The sequence below is a fragment of the Haemaphysalis longicornis genome, unplaced genomic scaffold, assembly GCF_048455015.1.
Source record: "Haemaphysalis longicornis isolate Haplotype H1 unplaced genomic scaffold, Haemaphysalis longicornis Haplotype H1 scaffold_10, whole genome shotgun sequence".
Taxonomy (NCBI): Eukaryota; Metazoa; Arthropoda; class Arachnida; order Ixodida; family Ixodidae; genus Haemaphysalis; species Haemaphysalis longicornis.
The window spans coordinates 104,782,630-104,801,020 of record NW_027526204.1 but is presented as its reverse complement, the minus strand read 5'-3'; the positions used below and the strand labels follow the sequence as shown (position 1 = coordinate 104,801,020).

The following is an 18,391-nucleotide window of genomic DNA, read 5'->3' as shown; positions in this document are numbered from 1 at the left end:
TGAGCTGAATTGGTTGCACTTTCCGCAAAGCCCGGTGATGAGCCAATATATGAACGAAGAAACAGGGGAAGGGCCCAGAAGCTGGAATATGCTCAAGAGGTGTGTTCTAAACACCTTGGCAGCAAGAAATTACGGAAGCAGCTTTTGTTAAGTGATTTGACGCACACTTATGCGCCTAAAAAAACAAGCACATCTTTCCTAGTTTTTTTTAATGCGAAACATTATCTGCATCGTGGTTTCGGCCTTTAAAGACCCATTTGACTTTAACTAATAACCATAGCTCTACCAACGCGTATGGCGCATATAAAGGCGCGAATGTTTGAAAACTGCACCAGGCCGGGGTGTGATGCGATGGGCTGAACAAACGAATGGCACGAAGCTGTAAATTAGGCGCAAAAATCTGCACGGAGATTCGCTCGCACGAAATACGCGTAAAGCCGTAAACACACACGCGCGCACACACTATACCAGGATTTAGTTCCATGAAGGCAACGGGAATCCGAAACTATGGGCTCCTGCGGGGTAATGGTTTTCAACAGCCAAAGAATGCTTCGAACTTAAAGGCAGACATCAGTAATGAGTGCTGCCTGTGTTTTGTACACGCTTTCCTTAGCGAATTACCCAACCATTTGCGTGAGGACTTGATTACGGAAAAATTCATCTGGCAGTTAGGTCTGCTTACGGAGTTTAAGGCGGAATCCTAGCAATGATCAGAGACTTATGTAGTGCTACGTCGTGTTTGAGGCAAAAGTCTAGCAATGATCAAAAACTTCTGTAGCACTACATCGTGCGTGCGTCTCTTTTTATTTGGCTTTCTGGCGCGAATTAGTGCTACAGGAAGATTGACCGCACTTCGCACTTCAGCTACCCCAGAGGCAGCGCTCTCCTCCGCGTCCACCCATTCTGCGCACGTGCTGCCACGTGCGCCTGTCACGGCACCCCCATCAGGCTAATTCTTGTACCATTCGGCCAGGGCGCCGGGTTGGTGTAGTGGTTTTCTTTGTCTTTATTTTAGAGCACTTCCCTGCTGCTCTCACGACCGGTGTTCAAATCCCACACCAACCAAATTAATTTTTTAGATACGACGCATCTCTTGCTCTCAGGCATGTCCCTCCTGCGTCGGCGTCGGCGGCGTCCGCACGCCACCTGCGCATGCGCGACTCCCCTCCTCTCTTCTCTCCGACAGCTGTGCGCAACACTCTCACTCCGTCTCATTATCATAAACAATAGCTGCGTGCGCGCGCTTCGCTCGCTTCGCTCCGCTCCCGTCGCGCAACTGCGCGCATGCGCGACTCGCCTCCGCTGTCTCCTCTCCTTCAGGCGCTGTGAATATAAAGCGGGTAGCGCGCTGCGGCGGTTCAGTCAGCGCTCGCTCTCGTTCGACTTCGCGTCACAACACGTTTCACCCGATTTAGAGAATCAACCCAACGGAAACACCAACTGAACCCCCCGATGCGTCGCATCACACCAGGGTTCACTCGCGGGAAGATGGGTGTAATTTTTCTTAACTGCGGCAGCCGTTTTAGTACCATTCGCGTTCACGTCGACAACGACGACACCGACGTTTAGGACAACGGTTACTTTTCACGTTTTATGAGACAGCTAAGGCATCGCCGTAATGAAGATGGGCTCACTGGTCTCTCCGGAGGCGAGGTCGAAGTCGAAGGCGTACATCTTTCCCGGCACAGAGTCGTTGTAGAACATGGTCTTGTTGTCAGCCGTCCAAGTGATCCCGTTGGACAGGGACACCTTGTCGAGCTTGTGCTTCAGCTGTCCCTTGGAGTAGGACCAGAAGTTGTTCTTTCCCTGGATCATGCCTTCCAGGTCGACCTTAACGGGCATAGTACCTGCAAGAACGCGCCACAAGTACATCATCATTAGGGATATATTTACAGCGAAGCTGTCTTGCACTAAAGTCCGGCCAAAATTGCGTGCCTCTATCGGGTGGCGTCGACAAAGAATCGCGTGCGCTCGCTCCAGAGCTAGTGTGAAACGATCTGTATTTCTCTATGTAATGCAGAAGTATCTGAGAAAAAAGCCATGCTGAAATTGGCCGCTAAGACGACCATCATTACTCCGAGTTTCGTTTACTTGTAAAAATTATTTCGCGGCGAAGTTGTAAACGTTGCATAATTACGGCCTGTTGTCAATAGATGGCCATCTACGAAGGGAGTATGGATACAGAAAACTGCTGTAACTTGTTTTATCAAAACTATCCCGAAACAAACTGCATGACAATCACTTCAGGAATAATTCAAAGGAAGTTATGCGTGTGCGTATTTATTCGAAGAATGTAGTAAGCCACCATACATAACTCAATATAGTTCTCCCCCGACATAGCTTCCTTGGTCTTTCATCTCCACAATAGTGCAAGGGCTCTACATTTTTGTAATGCGCGCGTTTTTCAAAGTACGAGCATTCTTTGGGTACTTTTGTGACGTCACAGAAGAAAAATATGACGTTGAACCTCGCTGTATGTCGTATTTTGCAGTTTAACGCGCCAAATCTTTACGGGCTAAGGTAAACACCGTAGTTGCAGGTCTACAGATTAACTTGGACCATCTAAGGATCTTCAACGTGCGCCGAAATCTTCCCACATGGGTAGATTCGTCTTTCGCCTCTTTCAGAAAAATGGCCGCGCCCTAGGCGGCATTGAACGAGCTGCCTTGGCAAAACGAAGCTGATGGCCAACCCCAGCGATGCTTACCTCTAACTGAAGCCGAAGCCATTTTTTCACAAGTTTCGGCACTTTTTGTTATTACGTCCCACCATTTTTCGAACATAAACGCGGGCTGTAAAACCAGTTAATAAAATGTTCAATAAGAGGTTTGCAAAATCTCACAAGGAGGCTATGCGGAATCACGAGTAATGTCGGCCTGACTAACTCGCCTGCAGAAAGCCATTCGTCCTGCCGTTGCAGCTTATAAAAATTCGCTGTGTCGTGCCATCCGACGTCACTATAAGCATTCCAGTAAAGTGACTTTCGCCTGGATTATCTCACCTAAGCTCGGGTATGGCACTACTTGAATCTTCCCAAGATGGATCAGTTTAGAAACATTGGCCTTCCTGAAGCTGACCTTACAGCCTAACGTGACCAACGTAACCTGATCTAACAAACCGAAACAATCATGTGAAGCTCTTCAAACTGAACAATAACCTAATTTTAAGCAATGACCGAAACAATAAAAACTAAAATTAAATGACACATGAAAGTGGTGGATTCGAACTTAGGCCCTTGGATCAGGAGGCGCAGAGCAGGAGTGACGTCGATCGGGGCTCTAGGCCCCGAGTTAAGACTTAAGCCCGTTCTACACGGGGCGAATTTCGCCTGCGATTTCGCAGTTGCGGCGCCGCCCGTGCGGCAAAACAATTTATTTTCCTGTTTTCACTGCTGCGACATATTGCCAAATGATAAGCGGTGTTCACAAGATAAGCTCGACTCTTCCAAACATTTGGAAATTCGCCACAGCAACGAGAATAGATCGTTTTGGTTCACGAGCGGCGCCTCAGCTGCGAATTCGCAAGCGAAATTCGCCCCATGTAGAACAGGCTTTAGTGGTGCGGGGAGGGGGGTAAAATAGATGACCTTGTCTACAATCAATCAATCATTCGAAGTTTTTACCACTGAGTGCACGGTTTCTCACTCACCAGCCCAGAGGCGCCCCAGGGCGTCGCACTTGCCGTCGTTGATGCGAGTGGGCACGGGCGACTCCTTGTCCAGCATCTCGGCCAGCAGCGTCTTCTGCTGAGTGTCCAGGTCCATCCGGTAGACGCCGTTTCCCATGCACACCACCAGCTTCCGGTTGTCCTCGGCGTACGGGATCAGGTTGCCGATCTCGTCGTCTGCGCATGCATCCGAGTATTGCGGGTGGCATATATCGATACGTAAGCATATGTTCGGGACAGATACCTTGCATGATTTCTTAATCGACCGGCTCCGAGCCCATGTCCCTCCTCATCAGCTCACGGGAAAGCGCTGGCGGCGTTGTGTGATTACCTAAACGATATTGGCTACACTGAAAGGATTTAAATTTAGAATGGCAGAGTCTTCACGCTGCTTCATCGAAGTTCTCACACAAACCGAATTATGTTTATTTTTTGTTGTTGTTGTTGTTTCTTCTCCGTTATTTTGCACTCCCTTCCCCTTTTCACCGCCGAGCAGCGTGTCAGTGTCGAAATTCCTCCAAACATCTTGGCTTTCTCGACTGATCAAGAGTTTCTCTCTCTCTCTCTCTCTCTCTCTCTCTCTCTCTCTCTCTCTCTCTCTCTCTCTCTCTCTCTCTCTCTCTCTCTCTCTCTCTCTCTCTCTCTCTCTCTCTCTCTCTCTCTCTCTCTCTCTCTCTCTCTCTCTCCAAAACCCAACCTTGAGATATATCGTTGAGATATATCGTTTAGATAGCTTAGGCATAAGCGGCGCTAATCGCACCAATAAGATTCTATGACGTCATAGGTAAGTCGCCAGAAAGAGGGTGGAATGAGTGAGTGAAACCCTTTATTAGACTAGAGGCCATGGGGTCCTGGGGGAGCAAGGATGAGGTGAAAAGGGGAAGGTCACAACTCGCACAATGAACACGGTTTCAGTCTTGGGGTCCTAATCACAAAATGAACACAAAAAAGTCAGTCAGTGGCACCAAAATGCACAGCTCACGCTTAAATGTACAGTTCACACTGTAGACAATGCGGTTCACACTGAAAACAGTGCACGCTGCTGAGAGTTCACATTGTAGACAGAACGGGGAAGTGGACCAGGCCGTTACACCAATTTGTAGAGTCCGTTTTCAAGGGCGTACTCGGTGATTGCTTCTTGTGTAGTGGGATCGTCGCGGGCCCGACTAACATGTTCCTGTTCAGTCGCAGGGGCGGGACCTAGAGTTAAAAGCTGGTCACTATTACGGTCGAATTATGGACAAAGCCAAATTAAGTGGTAAAGATTTGGTGTGCCTTCTCGACTAGAGTGGGGGCACCGGCGCAATTCGGATCCTGCTGGAGCTGGCCATTTATAAATAATGTGGGGGGGTGTACGCTGCATTTGCATACACTTTATTGGTGAATACTTCCCCCGGACGCGAAAAGTGCTTGAGAGGGGGCAAGGTTGCCAACAGAAGTTTCTGCCTGTAAGCGCTTGCAGCTTTCCTTTTTGAGGTGGCGAAACTGGAGTTGCCAGTCTGCTTGGAGAGGGGGGACGGGCGTGGCGGGCACCGCGGGAGGTGATTGTAGCCTCTCCCTGGTAGCGTCGTGTGCTTTACGGTTGCCTTCGGCGCCTGTAGTGTGTCCTGGAGTTGAAACAATTCGAACTTTGGAGCCTTCTATTTGTAGGTTTCTTATCAGGGTAAGGATGTTGGTTGCCGTATTGTTAGGTGAAAACGGACGATTTCACGCTCGTACAGCAACACAGGAAACCGTGATAATGCGAAATTTCTTCGTGGATAGATGGCCGGAATGGTTATAAATGTGCCGCGCGGCTCCCTAAATTCGGCACAGTTTCATGTGCTTTCTTTGTTAACTCGATTACTCATTTGAAGTTTGCTACAAATTCAGTATCATTGTTTTATAACTTTTTTAATGAACGGCAACCTGTATTTTATCTTCGTTGTCTCTTTGTTCTTGCGAGGGAGAGATGCTCACGCATTGTTAAAATACACCCATGGATCTTCAATTAATTTTTGCATTAGAAGGCGCACTTTGAGATACGCAATCCACGCAGCACTGCAAACGGGAAATATGCACGGCATTCTAGCCACCGGCGTTCCCCCGAAATAGCAGCGCCGCGCGTCGCCATTTCCCTGCTACGGCCGCGCCTATTACAACGCCTGGTTCCCCACATTTAGCGTGGAAAGTTCGGCCCCTGGCGACTAGCTTCGGCTGGTGACGCTTGATTTTGGGGTTGCTCCACACACTTTGCGGTAATAACGACGTCTAAAGATGACTCTGCGGCTAGCCGATACAGGCAAGAGAGAGAGAAAAAAAAAGCGCCAACAGCTGCTCACCGAGCTTGATGACCTCCGTCTCCGTCCTGGACTCTGGGTCGTAGCGCACGATCTCATGGCCGTGGGCATCGTCGAAGATGAGTGTGGAGCTTCGCTCGTCCCAGTGGGGGCCTTCGCCAAGGATGTTCTTCCTCTTGCTGGCGACTTCGACCTTCATCGTGGCGGCTCGCTTGCGCTGACGTCCGACTTGCGGCCCCGATGGCAGCTCACGCTAGAGTGACTGGAAGCCGTGCCCGAAGCTACGCGCCGTGAGAGGGTCACTCAACGCTCCGCCGAGAACCTGCGCCTGGAACGAGATATCGAAGCGCGATAAGCCCCCGGCGACACGTGCGAGTGATACACTGGGCTGCGCTACATTCATGTTTAAGTAAGTGAGAGATCTTAAGAGTTCATACTTAATCACAGCGCGAAGGACGGGACAGACAGAAAGATTAACCACTGGACAAGCGCTGACTCTCAACTAAATTTATTGAAAACCCGCAACAAACATTTATACTGAAGGCAAACAACGCCGCGCGTGTCAAAGAGCATACAAAAACCAAAGAAAACCAGATAAAAGTGCGAACGGGAACATGGCTTATTTGTCGTTATCCATGAACTGGACCTCTTTATCAGTAAGCACCACTGAAGGGTGGCTCACACACTTATCGCCCCTCTTGCTAATGTGATAGGCTTCAACTATCTCACGGTGTAGCTGCTTCGGGTGCTTGGTAAGAATATCAGTTTCGTGAAACACCGGTTCGCAGCCGCACGTGTGGCAGTGTGAGGGCAAAGGCGGTCGCGGACGTTTGTTAAAGGAGAGCGCATGCTCTCGCAATCTAACATTGGCACACCTACCCGTCTGCCCTATGTATGATGCGCCGCACCTGAGAGGGGCTCGGTACACGACACTGGTTTGGCAGTCCACATACCTGTGCTCATGGTTTGTGCCACACCCTGATTTTGGGGCCCTTTCTTCAAACGAAGCCTTTCTTTGTACGGCAGCGCACAATCCCTCCAATTTACGTGGGGCGGAAAAAACCACCGTGACGTCATACCGACTGGCAACGTTCTTCAAACCATGCGACGTACGGTGCACATAGGGAATCACGGCCAATTTACTTCTATCCGGTTTTTTCCTTTCCTTATCAGGGTACCCGCGAGACTTGACATGCCTGATCAACTTGTTCCCACAACTCCAGAGCGCTGCCCTAGGGTAACCTGCCGCCTCTAGCCTCTTTAACTGACCTTCGAAGCTCTCCTTCACTGTATGGTGGCAGGAGTGGGTTAAGGCTGAGCGCAACACAGAAAAACACACTCCATTTTTCACTAATTTAGAATGACCTGAGTCATAACTTAGGAGGGGTTTCTCAGAGCGAGGCAAGTACACCCAACAGACATGGCCTACCTCAAATCTTAAACGGAGGTCAAGGAACTGCAGCTCTTGCTGTTGTGGAAGCTCAACAGTAAACTTCAACCCGAAACCACTTTCTCGGAACACTTTCAAGAGATCTATGGCCATGCGGGGTAAATCAGCAGAGTTCACAAAGGCAAGGTAATCATCCACATATGTAAAAATGTTACTTGCCATACCACACAAGTTTCGCTCAATGGCACGGTCAACCCTGCTAAGAAAAATATCGCTGAGTACTGGCGCAACACACGATCCAATACAAACACCTGATATTTGCACAAACAACGACCCTCCCCAGTCTACAAAGGTAGAGTGCAGGTAGAAAGTTAGAAGTTTTAAAAAGGACTCAACAGAGGAGGAGGAGGAGGAGAAAAGCGAAAGGAAAGGCCGAGAGGTTATCCAGGCTTAGAGCCCGGATTGCTACTCGGCACTGGGGAAGGGGTGTTCAGGGGATAAAAGAGATGGCAGGCGAAAAAGGGGGGATAGGAGCGGGGTCGCGCACACACTTCAGTCCCTTCGTGGGCACTAGAGTCTCTCAGCTAAACCTGTGTCCTTCATAAAACGCAAAAGGGCTTTTGTTGCCTTCTGCGAAGTCGATTGTAGAGGTCTTTGTCCTAGGATAGTCTCTTTGTCCTTTGGGTCTTTGTCCTAGGAACTGTTGATTGTCCAATCTTCTGGGTTCGGCTACCAAAACGCGTCTTTCCGATGAATACTCGGGGCAACAACAAAGCACATGGTCGATTGTCTCTTCAACCTCGCAGGCGTCGCAGTGGGCACTACTGGCCATCCCGATGAGGAAGGAGTAGGCTTTCGTGAAGGCCACTCCCAACCCAGCCTACAAAGTAAAGTAGACTGGGATCGAGTCAGCCCACACGGAAGACGCCGCTGGAGTAGAGGGTCCTGGTTGTGGAGGCACGGGTGCACAAAGTCCGGTGTATTCCATTGAGTAATGGAGGTCCTCCGCGCGAACTGACGAAGCAGCCTAGCGGCATCAGTCCTTGCAAGCGGAAGCAAGATGGTCCTTTCACTGTCATGGCCTGTCCGGGCAGCTGCATCAGCCGAGACATTGCCGGTGATTCCACAGTGACTTGGCAGCCACTGAAATACAATATTATGGCCCTTTATGACAGCCTGCTGAAATAATTCCCGAATTTCTGTCACTAGTTGGTGCCACGGACCGTAGCGCAGGGCTGCTCGGAAATTCCACAACGGCTTATGAAGATCTGTTCATCATTGTCTTCGACAATGCACATCTTCACGCTTTTCATTAGCTCGACACGTGGCAGGGAATAAAAAAGGTCTTCTACGTCAACACTGAGGGCTCGGCAGTCCCTTGGATTGTCTAGCTTCAAGAATTCCACAATTCCACCTGAATTAGGAACCCGAAATGGGTCAATAATGGTTAGGCTAGACAGGTTCCGTTGTAGGTACCCCGACACTACCCGCTGCCAAGAGCCTCGTTCAGAAACAGTAGCCCTGAAGGGAAGGTCTAGTTTATGGGTTTTTGCCGAAAATAAGACGTCGAGGTGACCTTTCTTAGCGGACTTAACACCAGATACCAAGCGTTCCAAGCTAAGCTCGTCTAGGAGGGCCAACGCCCTCTCCTTCACTTTTGACGGGTTTGCTTGCAATTGCACATAATTCTTGTCCATAGCTTTGGCATTTTTTTCTGCGAACATGCCTTCAGGAAGAACTACAAAGTATCCCTCCTTGTCCGACACCATGACGCGCAGACCATTCAAACCGTACGTCGCATGGTTTGAAGAACGTTGCCAGTCGGTATGGTGTCACGGTGGTTTTTTCCGCCCCACGTAAATTGGAGGGATTGTGCGCTGCCCTACAAAGAAAGGCTTCGTTGGAAGAAAGGGCCCCAAAATCAGAGTGTGGCACAAACCATGAGCACAGGTATGTGGACTGCCAAACCAGTGTCATGTACCGAGTCCCACTCAGGTGCGGCGCATCATACATAGGGCAGACGGGTAGGTGTGCTAATGTTAGATTGCGAGAGCATGCGCTCTCCTTTAACAAACGTCCGCGACCGCCTTTGCCCTCACACTGCCACACGTGCGGCTGCGAACCGGTGTTTCACGAAACTGATATTCTTACCAAGCACCCGAAGCAGCTACACCGTGAGATAGTTGAAGCCTATCACATTAGCAAGAGGGGCGATAAGTGTGTGAGCCACCCTTCAGTGGTGCTTACTGATAAAGAGGTCCAGTTCATGAATAACGACAAATAGGCCATGTTCCCGTTTGCACTTTTATCTGGTTTTCTTTGGTTTTTGTATGCTCTTTGACACGTGCGGCGTTGTTTGCCTTCAGTATAAATGTTTGTTGCGGGTTTTCAATAAATTTAGTTGAGAGTCAGCGCTTGTCCAGTGGTTAATCTTTCTGTCTGTCCCGTCCGGGGGGAAAAATCCGACTGCCACCTGCTCGTGGTCCCCCCTGCCAGCTGGCTGGGCAAAGGCGGTTTCGGCTGCCTAGCTTTGGTCAGTTGCCAACGGCAGCGGTGGGTGGGTGCCAGGTCCCACCCGGGGATGCAAAACCCCAAGGGAGTGGCAGCGACTCCCTGGAACTGTATGGGCCAGTTCCTTGCCCCAGAGCCGATGCTGGACGCGGAGGCAGGCCCGGACAGCCTGGGTGGCTACCGAGGTTGGCTGTGAGAACTTGGCTTAAAAGCGGTGAAAAAGGATCTCTTATTAAGGGTCCGCCGCAGTCACCCCACGCGGGCACGACTGCTCGCTGCCGACACGAAGGTTCCTGGACAACAGGATCCAGGGCCTTCGATAGGTGCTCATGATGGCCAATGTCTCTGGCCTCTAGTAGCGACCAGTCTAGGAGGCATGCACTTGCTAGGACCGAGGAAAGAGGGATTGGCTCACTTCTTAGGGAAGCTTCTCGTCCTCAGTATCGGGAGTAGGGCTGGTCGTACTCTATAAGGATTACTCCTTCCACCTGATGACTGCTGCCCGTATGGGGAGGGTTCCCTGGTGGGTGAGTGGTTGGCATAGGAGCACATAAGAGGTCCACCGAAACCCTATAAGTCACATAGGCCTTCCTATGGAGATAGGTGATTCAGGTGCACATAGGATCGACGGATGCGTGCAGGGTACAGTTTACCCCGTCTGTCGGACAGTTAGCTTTACCAGTATCCGAAACCGTTGAGACGAGGGGGATTAGTACCTATGTAGGCTGGGCAGGTGTCTTTTGAGTACTCGGGGGACCTGGTGGGTGTTAGCCGGGGGGCTGGTTGTGAAAGGGGTCCAGAGATTAGGTGTCGTCACTCCGTCGCAGGTTGTCCCTGTTCTTCGCTGTGGGAGCTCAGATGGTTGGAACCTATAGTGGGGTCCGCTGAATTCCAATTGGAACCGCCTGACGCCCATCCTGAGTTTTCAGGCCTATTTTAGGAGTCAGACATCTAAGGATTAGAACAAAAACCTCGCTGTCCCCATTCCCACCCACTTTCCCATAACCCATTCCTTATTACCACCATCCGCATCCCTCATCCCAACCTTTCCTGCTACCGTCCCAGGGGAGATCAGGGGAGTCTCCCCGGGCCCGCTCTCCTGGCTGTGGTGTCGCTGTGTAGCATTTTCCCCTTTTATTTTCCACTTCGGTGGGTATTTCCTTCTCTTCAAAACTCTAGTTGACCTCGGTCCAGTTTGTTTATTTTTAATTGGCGTCACCCGTGATACGTATGTGGTACGGGTTGGGCTTTTATTTTATATTATAGCCCTTTATATTTATGTCTGTCCCGTCCTTCGCGCTGTGATTAAGTATGAACACGTACCAACTCGCCCAACTTCCAACTGTCCTATAGATCTTAAGAGGCCTGTAACTTGTTCTGGGGCGTCACACTGAGTTATTCCCGTTTCAAAAATGGCGGTTTCGCGTTCGTTTGAAGTTTCACTCCCGAGGCCTGTAACCTGAACTTTGTTCAGAAGCCAATGCAGCGCCTCGCCTGTCTTGAGTCACATGACCAATAACGTATGTGTCCGAACTAAAGGTATTCCATGACCCACCACAGTTTAGCCTCAAAAATATTCCTCGTCTGTCATCCCCTGTGTGTGATATGGCTTGCGCTAACTGTGGTGGATCGTTGAGTCATATGGGTGCAATCCGCTCTCAGCCAATCAGAGCTCGCCCGAAGTGGACCTTTCAAAATGAGCATGAAATAGACAAAGCACGGAATTCCGCTCTGGGGCTGCTGGTAGCGTTACTGCAAGTAATAAAGCCACACCTCTGCCTTGCGTTCTCTTTATTTGCCCTTTGCTTTCATACGTAAAGTCCACCCATTGTACGCTTTCTCCTGCAGCGTCAACGGGGGTAGCCGGAACTGTGGTGTCTTCGACGTTAGTACTATAGTAGGGGTATGCGCGAATGGGCACGGAGGTAGCCAAAACTGAGGGGTACGTGAAAACGGGCATAGCGAGGGCCCGGCCAGTACACGGTTCGTTCCAACCAACATTAGGCAGAACATACAAGAACAACACATATGACATGGCGAGTAAACTCTATTGGTTCTTCACAGAGGGCATGTTTTACCTGTCTTTTCAAAGTCTGTCTTTGATTTAGGCGTATGCCAACAACAACCCGAGTTTAATGGGGGCCGGACTGCCCGAAACTTGTGTCCTTGCACTCCCATACAGTGGTTATGATTACCGCATCGGAACCTCCAGTACCTGCATTCGATCTCCCGCCCAAACAAGTGTGTTACACTTTTGAAATTTCTGCTAAAAGGGCTCACTATGTTACGCGCGAAGTTTTAAAATTGGGTTGCACCAAGGCGGGGTTGATTGCGCACTCTTGGTGGTCCCAGATGGACGAAAATACGCAGACAGTTGGAGTACCTTTGTGCGTGTAATACCGCTGTCCCACGGCAAATCTAATGGCATTCAAAGTGAATGACATCAGCTGTTAATGACATTCGGTTTGTTCGGGCGGGTCTACACGGCGAAACAAATGGCATTTGATAGTGATAGCGGTGACGATTAGCGAGCTCGCAAAACCGCAAAATTATTTTTTGAGTGCTTCTAGAATGTTTTCATGCATGTATTTTTTAAAACATAACAAATTGATATTTAAAAAAATAAAAATAAGAAAATTACCGGTTTAGCTGGCATCAGATAGACATCATAAGACGAGACAAGCCCGCTAAAAATCCTTATTAGGGTAGACCGCGCATTGCGGACGAGATTTACTTTTTTCTTAGCACTTGTTTCTCTTTCTTTCTTTGTAAAATGACATGAAGGGAAAAATATAGGATTACTAACAGTTCTTAGAAACCTTATTCCTTGGTTTATTACAGAACTATCTTCTCTAATGACGCGCCACTGCTGTCGAGGCTACTGATTTGGCTGCTGAATGAGCTCCCGAACCTCAGTTAGCCGCTCAATGTCATTCACCTCAAATGTCATTCGGTATTCTCGTGTAGCGCCGAATTAATGACATTTAGAGCAAATGACACTTGCTCTAAATGACATTAGATCTTTGCTGTGACAGGGGTATAAATCATGCCCTTTTTTGATTTCCTGCGCCTCCCTAAAGCTTCAAATCAAGTCCTCTCTCTCTCTCTCTTGAAGTTACCGCGTTTTTTGTGCGCGTGAGTGAGAGTTCGTTCTGTTCGTGCAATAGGGCCCATTGCACCGACTCCCATAGAGTTCCTTCAGCCTGCGTGCAGCAACATGATCAATTTCGCTTCAAGACGGAGTATGTCACGGTCGATGCAGGGTAGAATAACACATCGGCATTCTTTCCTTGAGGAAACGACTGATCACCACAATTCTCGTCACGCGCGCGCAGCGATAGAGACAGGAATCGCTGCAGAATTCACAAGGACGTACGCAGGATGTCTACAACCGAGCAACTCAAATCGCAAGAAAGGCATGAGTGCGTTTCGTTCGTACGGTAATGGCGCAAGTCCCTTGCCGAGTGATAACACGTACTTCTACCAGCTCCACTTTAAACTTGCGCTAAGTGTAGTGCATTTCCGGTGCTTATCGCTTCCTCTCGGCCGTTTTCTATCTTCAACGGAGGCCCTCCGCATTGCACGAATCGACTTCACTCGAAGCCAAACGGAATCAAAGCTATATCGCGAAGCATATGCTTTATCGCTCGTGCTCTGAACGAACCAACACTTCACCTTCGTCTTCGTAACGCACCGAAGCTTTTATCGAGTTCGGCACTTCATCTTATCACCCTGTGCCGTTGGCGGCTTGAGATGTTCACTGACTGACCGTCTTGTTCCTCAAAATACACTGTGCGCGCGTGCGTGCGTGTGACACAAAGGAATGGATGCAGATAAACGATTAAAAGAAAGGAAAGCGCCGACTTACGGCACCCAGTTAGTTGTGTTAATGGGACTTTTCGACCAAATAGTAAGTAATGTAAGTACATAACCTTCCAAGTAATGTAAGTACATAACGGCGAACGGCTAAGCTGACAAGGATTTTTTTTTATTTCATACCTACGTATTTTGCAGAAATCGAATTTTTCTGACCATCTCTGTTTGGCTTTGTGCGGCTTGAATACTGTTGCGTCCTGTCAAAGGGAGACGCAAGTCGGCCCCACACGAGACTTAGGCGATGCGCCCAGTTGGCGAGTGAGAGAGAGAGAGAGAGTAAACTTTATTTGAAAATAGGAAGACGGGAATGTGGAAAGAGTTATGGGTGAAGTCCTATTTCCAGGACTCCAGTAGCAAAGACTCCCAGCTTGGCTCTCTCTAGCAGCAAAAGCGAGCACTGAAGGTGTGGCTAATGGGCGACTGAAGCCCGAGCTGATGACGATGATGATGTTCCTTCGTGAATGACGCCTGCCCAAACAGGGTATCGGCAAAAAATCAGTCGTAGGCAAAAATATCCTATTGAACTACAGGCTCCGGCCGTAAACAGAAAATTCAGAGAGGTTGAAAATCTTTTTGAATCTAAAATACAAGATAGAGAAAAAGAGAGAATTGGGAAGAGTGAAACCAACTACGTAAGTTACCAGCTTAATCGAAGCCAGTCGGAGCGGAGACCGATTAGAACTTAGCATGTAGTTCAGAAAGGCAGAGCACACATCCCTGCGGCAGAACGCCGTCTCTGCAGCTCCGAGTGAAATTAGACTCGGCACAGATAAGACAATCCCCAGGCTGCGAAGTGGCACCTCAAGAAGCTGGAATCTGAATCTAGAAAACCATCGACAGGCCATCAGGTAATGATCGACGGACTCGTCTTCACCGCAGTAGCTGTGTAGAGGATATTGCGTCAGGCGTGACCTGTGAATATACCTTTTTAAATGCGCGACACGGCAGCGGATAGGTTACGTGAAGAACATTAATCTGGCTTCCAGGGAAACTTAAGTTGGTGAAGGTCTGCCAATGATATTAAAACGAATTCCTGCTGGCCTTGAAGGTTCAGAATCCTGTGATACCTCGCCGTCGTAATTAGCGAGGTTGGCTAAGTAGCCAGCACCCGCGCTTCTTGGCCGTCGTCTTCGGTGGCGTGTTTTAACACACTCCATCGCACATACCCGCCCGGGAAATAGCAGCTATGCCTCGGCGACGTAGATGCACATGAGACAATATTTAAAATAATTCTTGATTTAGGGAATTCTTACGTTACGTTAAGACCGATTAATTTAGGTTGGGTTAGGTTGGGCTAGGTTAGGCTAGGCGTTGAAAAGTATATTTCATGTTACTCCCTACCGTATAAAGGACCTATGCACCATGTGCTGAGAACGGGTACAGCATGACCGCCCGAGGGGCAGTTGCAGAAGACGCTCTCTCTCTCTCTCTCTCTCTCTCTGCGGATATGCTATTCCTCTCTCTCGCCCTCGCTCTCTGTCTATATCTCTTTTTCCCTCCCCCTTCTCTCTTTCTCTATCTCTATTGGTTACTGAGCATTGCAGTGAAATATTGAAACGCCAATTAAAGTTTAGGTCTTCGAAAGGAACCCTAACGTACTTCTGTGTGCTAAGAACTGCCATTCCTAGAGTATTCAGCAAGTACAACTGCTGTGCTTGCAAGAGAGAGAGAGAGAGAGACGACTATGACGTTTACGTATTCACCCTTTCAGCCAAGATACATCACGTCAGGGGATCAGAACTCAAAGCGTACTAAAAAGAAGTCGATTTTCTTTAACCCAATTACTGCACTAACAAACTGCACGCTATGAGCTCCCGAAAGGTCTTTCGATTTTCGAATTTTTCTGCGCTCGGAATGGCACAGTTTAATTTTCCGCTTGAAACATGTTCCGCCGGTGCGATCGCTGGCACCCAACTCACGCGAGCGTGTGCCGGATGCTGCCGCTACAAACATTCGCGATGGCGTCCTTGACATGCGCCGGCACGGCAACGCCCCCCTTTTCAACTTGTGGCGTTGTGACCGCTTTTAGTTGCACACTATACCACAATGAGGCCAGCCTCTCACGCCGGTTGGCTCAACGGTGTTATAATAATTTACATTGTGACAAATAAAAGCCGCCACAAGGGTGCGCAGTCTAGGGGCCACGAAGATGCAATACAATTCCGTTTAATTTGTAGCACTCAGCCTTTGGTAACTCACTGAACTCACTTTCAGCCCCGGAAAATGTTTTCAACCGACGAAATTAAGATCAGAAATGTCACAGCTTTCAAATTTCGCGCTACACGGCGTAAGCACTTACGTATTAGGAAAATAATGCACCTCCTCAATAATCAGTCCAGGGCAGTCCGCGGTCTGCCCCGGACGCGATCCAGCGCTCGATTTTCTCATGTATTTTTACGGAACCTCCAGTGCGAGGTCAGACAGCCCGTGGATTATCCAGGACTGGTTTACCGAGGAGGCGCAATGAAAACAGAGTTATAATGGTGTTAGCTACGTGACAGCGTTAAAGTGACACTACTAAGCGCAACTAAAGGGCCGAACAATTGACAAGTCAAGTTTCTTTGCGATGGCTTCGATCAGCGGCCACCAATCGCACTATTAAGTTCCTGTGACGTCATAAGGGTTCCGGCAAGAAAGTGACTGCCGCATCGTCAGTACTTCATGTTTTTTTTCTGGTTATCTAGCTTAGTTATTGGAAGCGCAAGGTAAAACTGGCATCAGTATTTTTGTGTCAATGCAGACCTTTTAACCAAGAAAACTTGTATTTTGTCGTCATGTATCGTTTCAACTGTTTTAGAAAACTTCATTCTTATGGGATGCGAACTCATGGTATGGCGTGCATACGAATAATATTGGCTACATAAGGTTATTACGTCACACATTTTTAGTGTGCGTATGCCCACTCACAGTGTTAATGTAAGGCAATTAGTGCATGAAAGTCACGATCAAAGGATGTTTTTTTCGTAGGCTGCAGGAAGTTCCAGAAAAACGGTGCCACCGAAAATATGAGTTTTCTGTAGCTCCCCCCAAAATCCGAAAATTCTCAACCCTAAATTATTGGCTGAAGAACCTCTCAGAGACCATTCTGGGCCCATAACGCACTATATACGCTGCTCTCCGAAATGTACTAATGAATAACGCAAAATTAAATAAACATGCATACTTACATTTGAGATGTAATGTAGTTTCATACATTCATAATTTTATAAAAAAACTTATAAGGTAAATTTGAAAGGCCACAAAATATTTTGGCAATGCTTCGAGGATATACAGTCCTTTCTGCTATGCCCTAGCTGCTTCTCGGTAGAGTTTTTCCCTTCTTATCGTCTTTTGAAATCGGCAGTCCCTACAGAGTTATCAAGAGATGAATCGGCCGAGGACATGACTGTTGCGAAACATTTTCTTGAGCCCCAAAACACAATAAAAATGAGGTGATACGTGGCACTGCCACTACTACACTTATAACATCCCAGTGATCCCACCATACTCTTTTATCAGTCACCGGTAGCTTTAACAGTATAAAGTGGTCATAACAAAATAAGGGTAGCATCCTGGGCATGTTGGTATTCCATAACCAAAAATAATTGCGCAAAACAAAATTGGATACACGGACGGAGTAAAGGATGGACCCATTGTTTGCGCAATTATTTTTAGTTATGTCATAACGAAGCACGTAAGATCAGCAGCATGAACTCCGGGGTTCACCGAAGTGTAACGGTCAATAACGGGCAAGCAGGAAAGGGGCGTCACCTTTTGCGCTTCACCGAAGTCGTGCAGACGACCGACTTGAAGGGCACCACAAAAGCAGCTACGTGTCGTCTGCAACGCGAAATCCAGCTGGAAACACAAGCTGGCGGGCGGCGACTACGGCACGCGCCGGATCACGTGACCGCTTATACAGGCACCACGAACAGAAGACCTTGCGAGTTTTTTCCTTTCACCACCCTCCCTCTTTTTCTACTTGCGGGCGCGAACGAACGCCCATTCGCCGACGGCTGCGAGAAGCGATTGCTGCCGCTTCATTTTACTCTGCTGTTTTGCTTCTCGATCGCTGTACACTTCCCCGTTTGCGTAGCTCGCGCTGCAGACGACAGCCAACGTTGCTGCCAAGGACGACCAAGCTCCCGCGAATTGTGCCGTACGGAAGAGGGCGGAGAGACCCAACATTCCACACCGTTATGTACGGAAACAGCGGCTCCTCTATGCGACACAGCGCTTCCTTGTTTACCAGTCGTCTGTTTACGGCGGAAATTCGACCCAACACGCGATGCCACCACGATTGTTCGCAGGAGACTGTTTATAAAGGGGTCATGAAGACAAGTACAACTTTGTACAATTTCAAACAACCAGCCTTTGGTAATTCACTCCGCTACAATCCGACCACGAAACTCTCTTTTAACTTTTAATTCCACCGTCGATTGTTACGGAAAAAAAAGTGCCAAGAAAGAATACCGAGCGCACGTGATTGTGCGCCACGTGAGAAGCTTCCAAAGATACCACGAAAAATATGCAGCGCACGTGGACGAGCGTCTCGTGAGGAAATCCCGGAGCCGGCCAGCTCGTCCTTCGGGAACACCTTGTCCAGCGCTCGTGGCGGGATCTCTCGCGTGCTGTTCTCCTCGCCAATTCCCGTGCGTTCGCGCCTTAAGTGGGAAGCACAGACGCCGAG

General features: G+C 48.8%; 1 protein-coding gene across 2 annotated transcripts in view; it reads right to left on the bottom strand.

Moving 5' to 3' along the window:
- Positions 1-17,625, bottom strand: part of LOC144159026 (regucalcin-like) — a 23,051-nt gene extending 5,426 nt beyond the window's left edge. The window contains exons 1-4 of one of the 2 annotated variants that reach the window (XM_077690258.1): positions 17,473-17,625; positions 5,988-6,273; positions 3,649-3,843; positions 1,635-1,847 (exon numbers count right to left, since the gene is read on the bottom strand). In XM_077690258.1, the coding sequence (XP_077546384.1) occupies positions 1,635-1,847; positions 3,649-3,843; positions 5,988-6,144 (565 nt within the window). In that variant the 5' untranslated portion in view covers positions 6,145-6,273; positions 17,473-17,625. The remainder of the gene's footprint in view (positions 1-1,634; positions 1,848-3,648; positions 3,844-5,987; positions 6,274-17,472) is intronic. The other variant, XM_077690259.1, reaches the window with a different exon arrangement.
- Between the last annotated feature and the right edge of the window lie 766 nt (positions 17,626-18,391).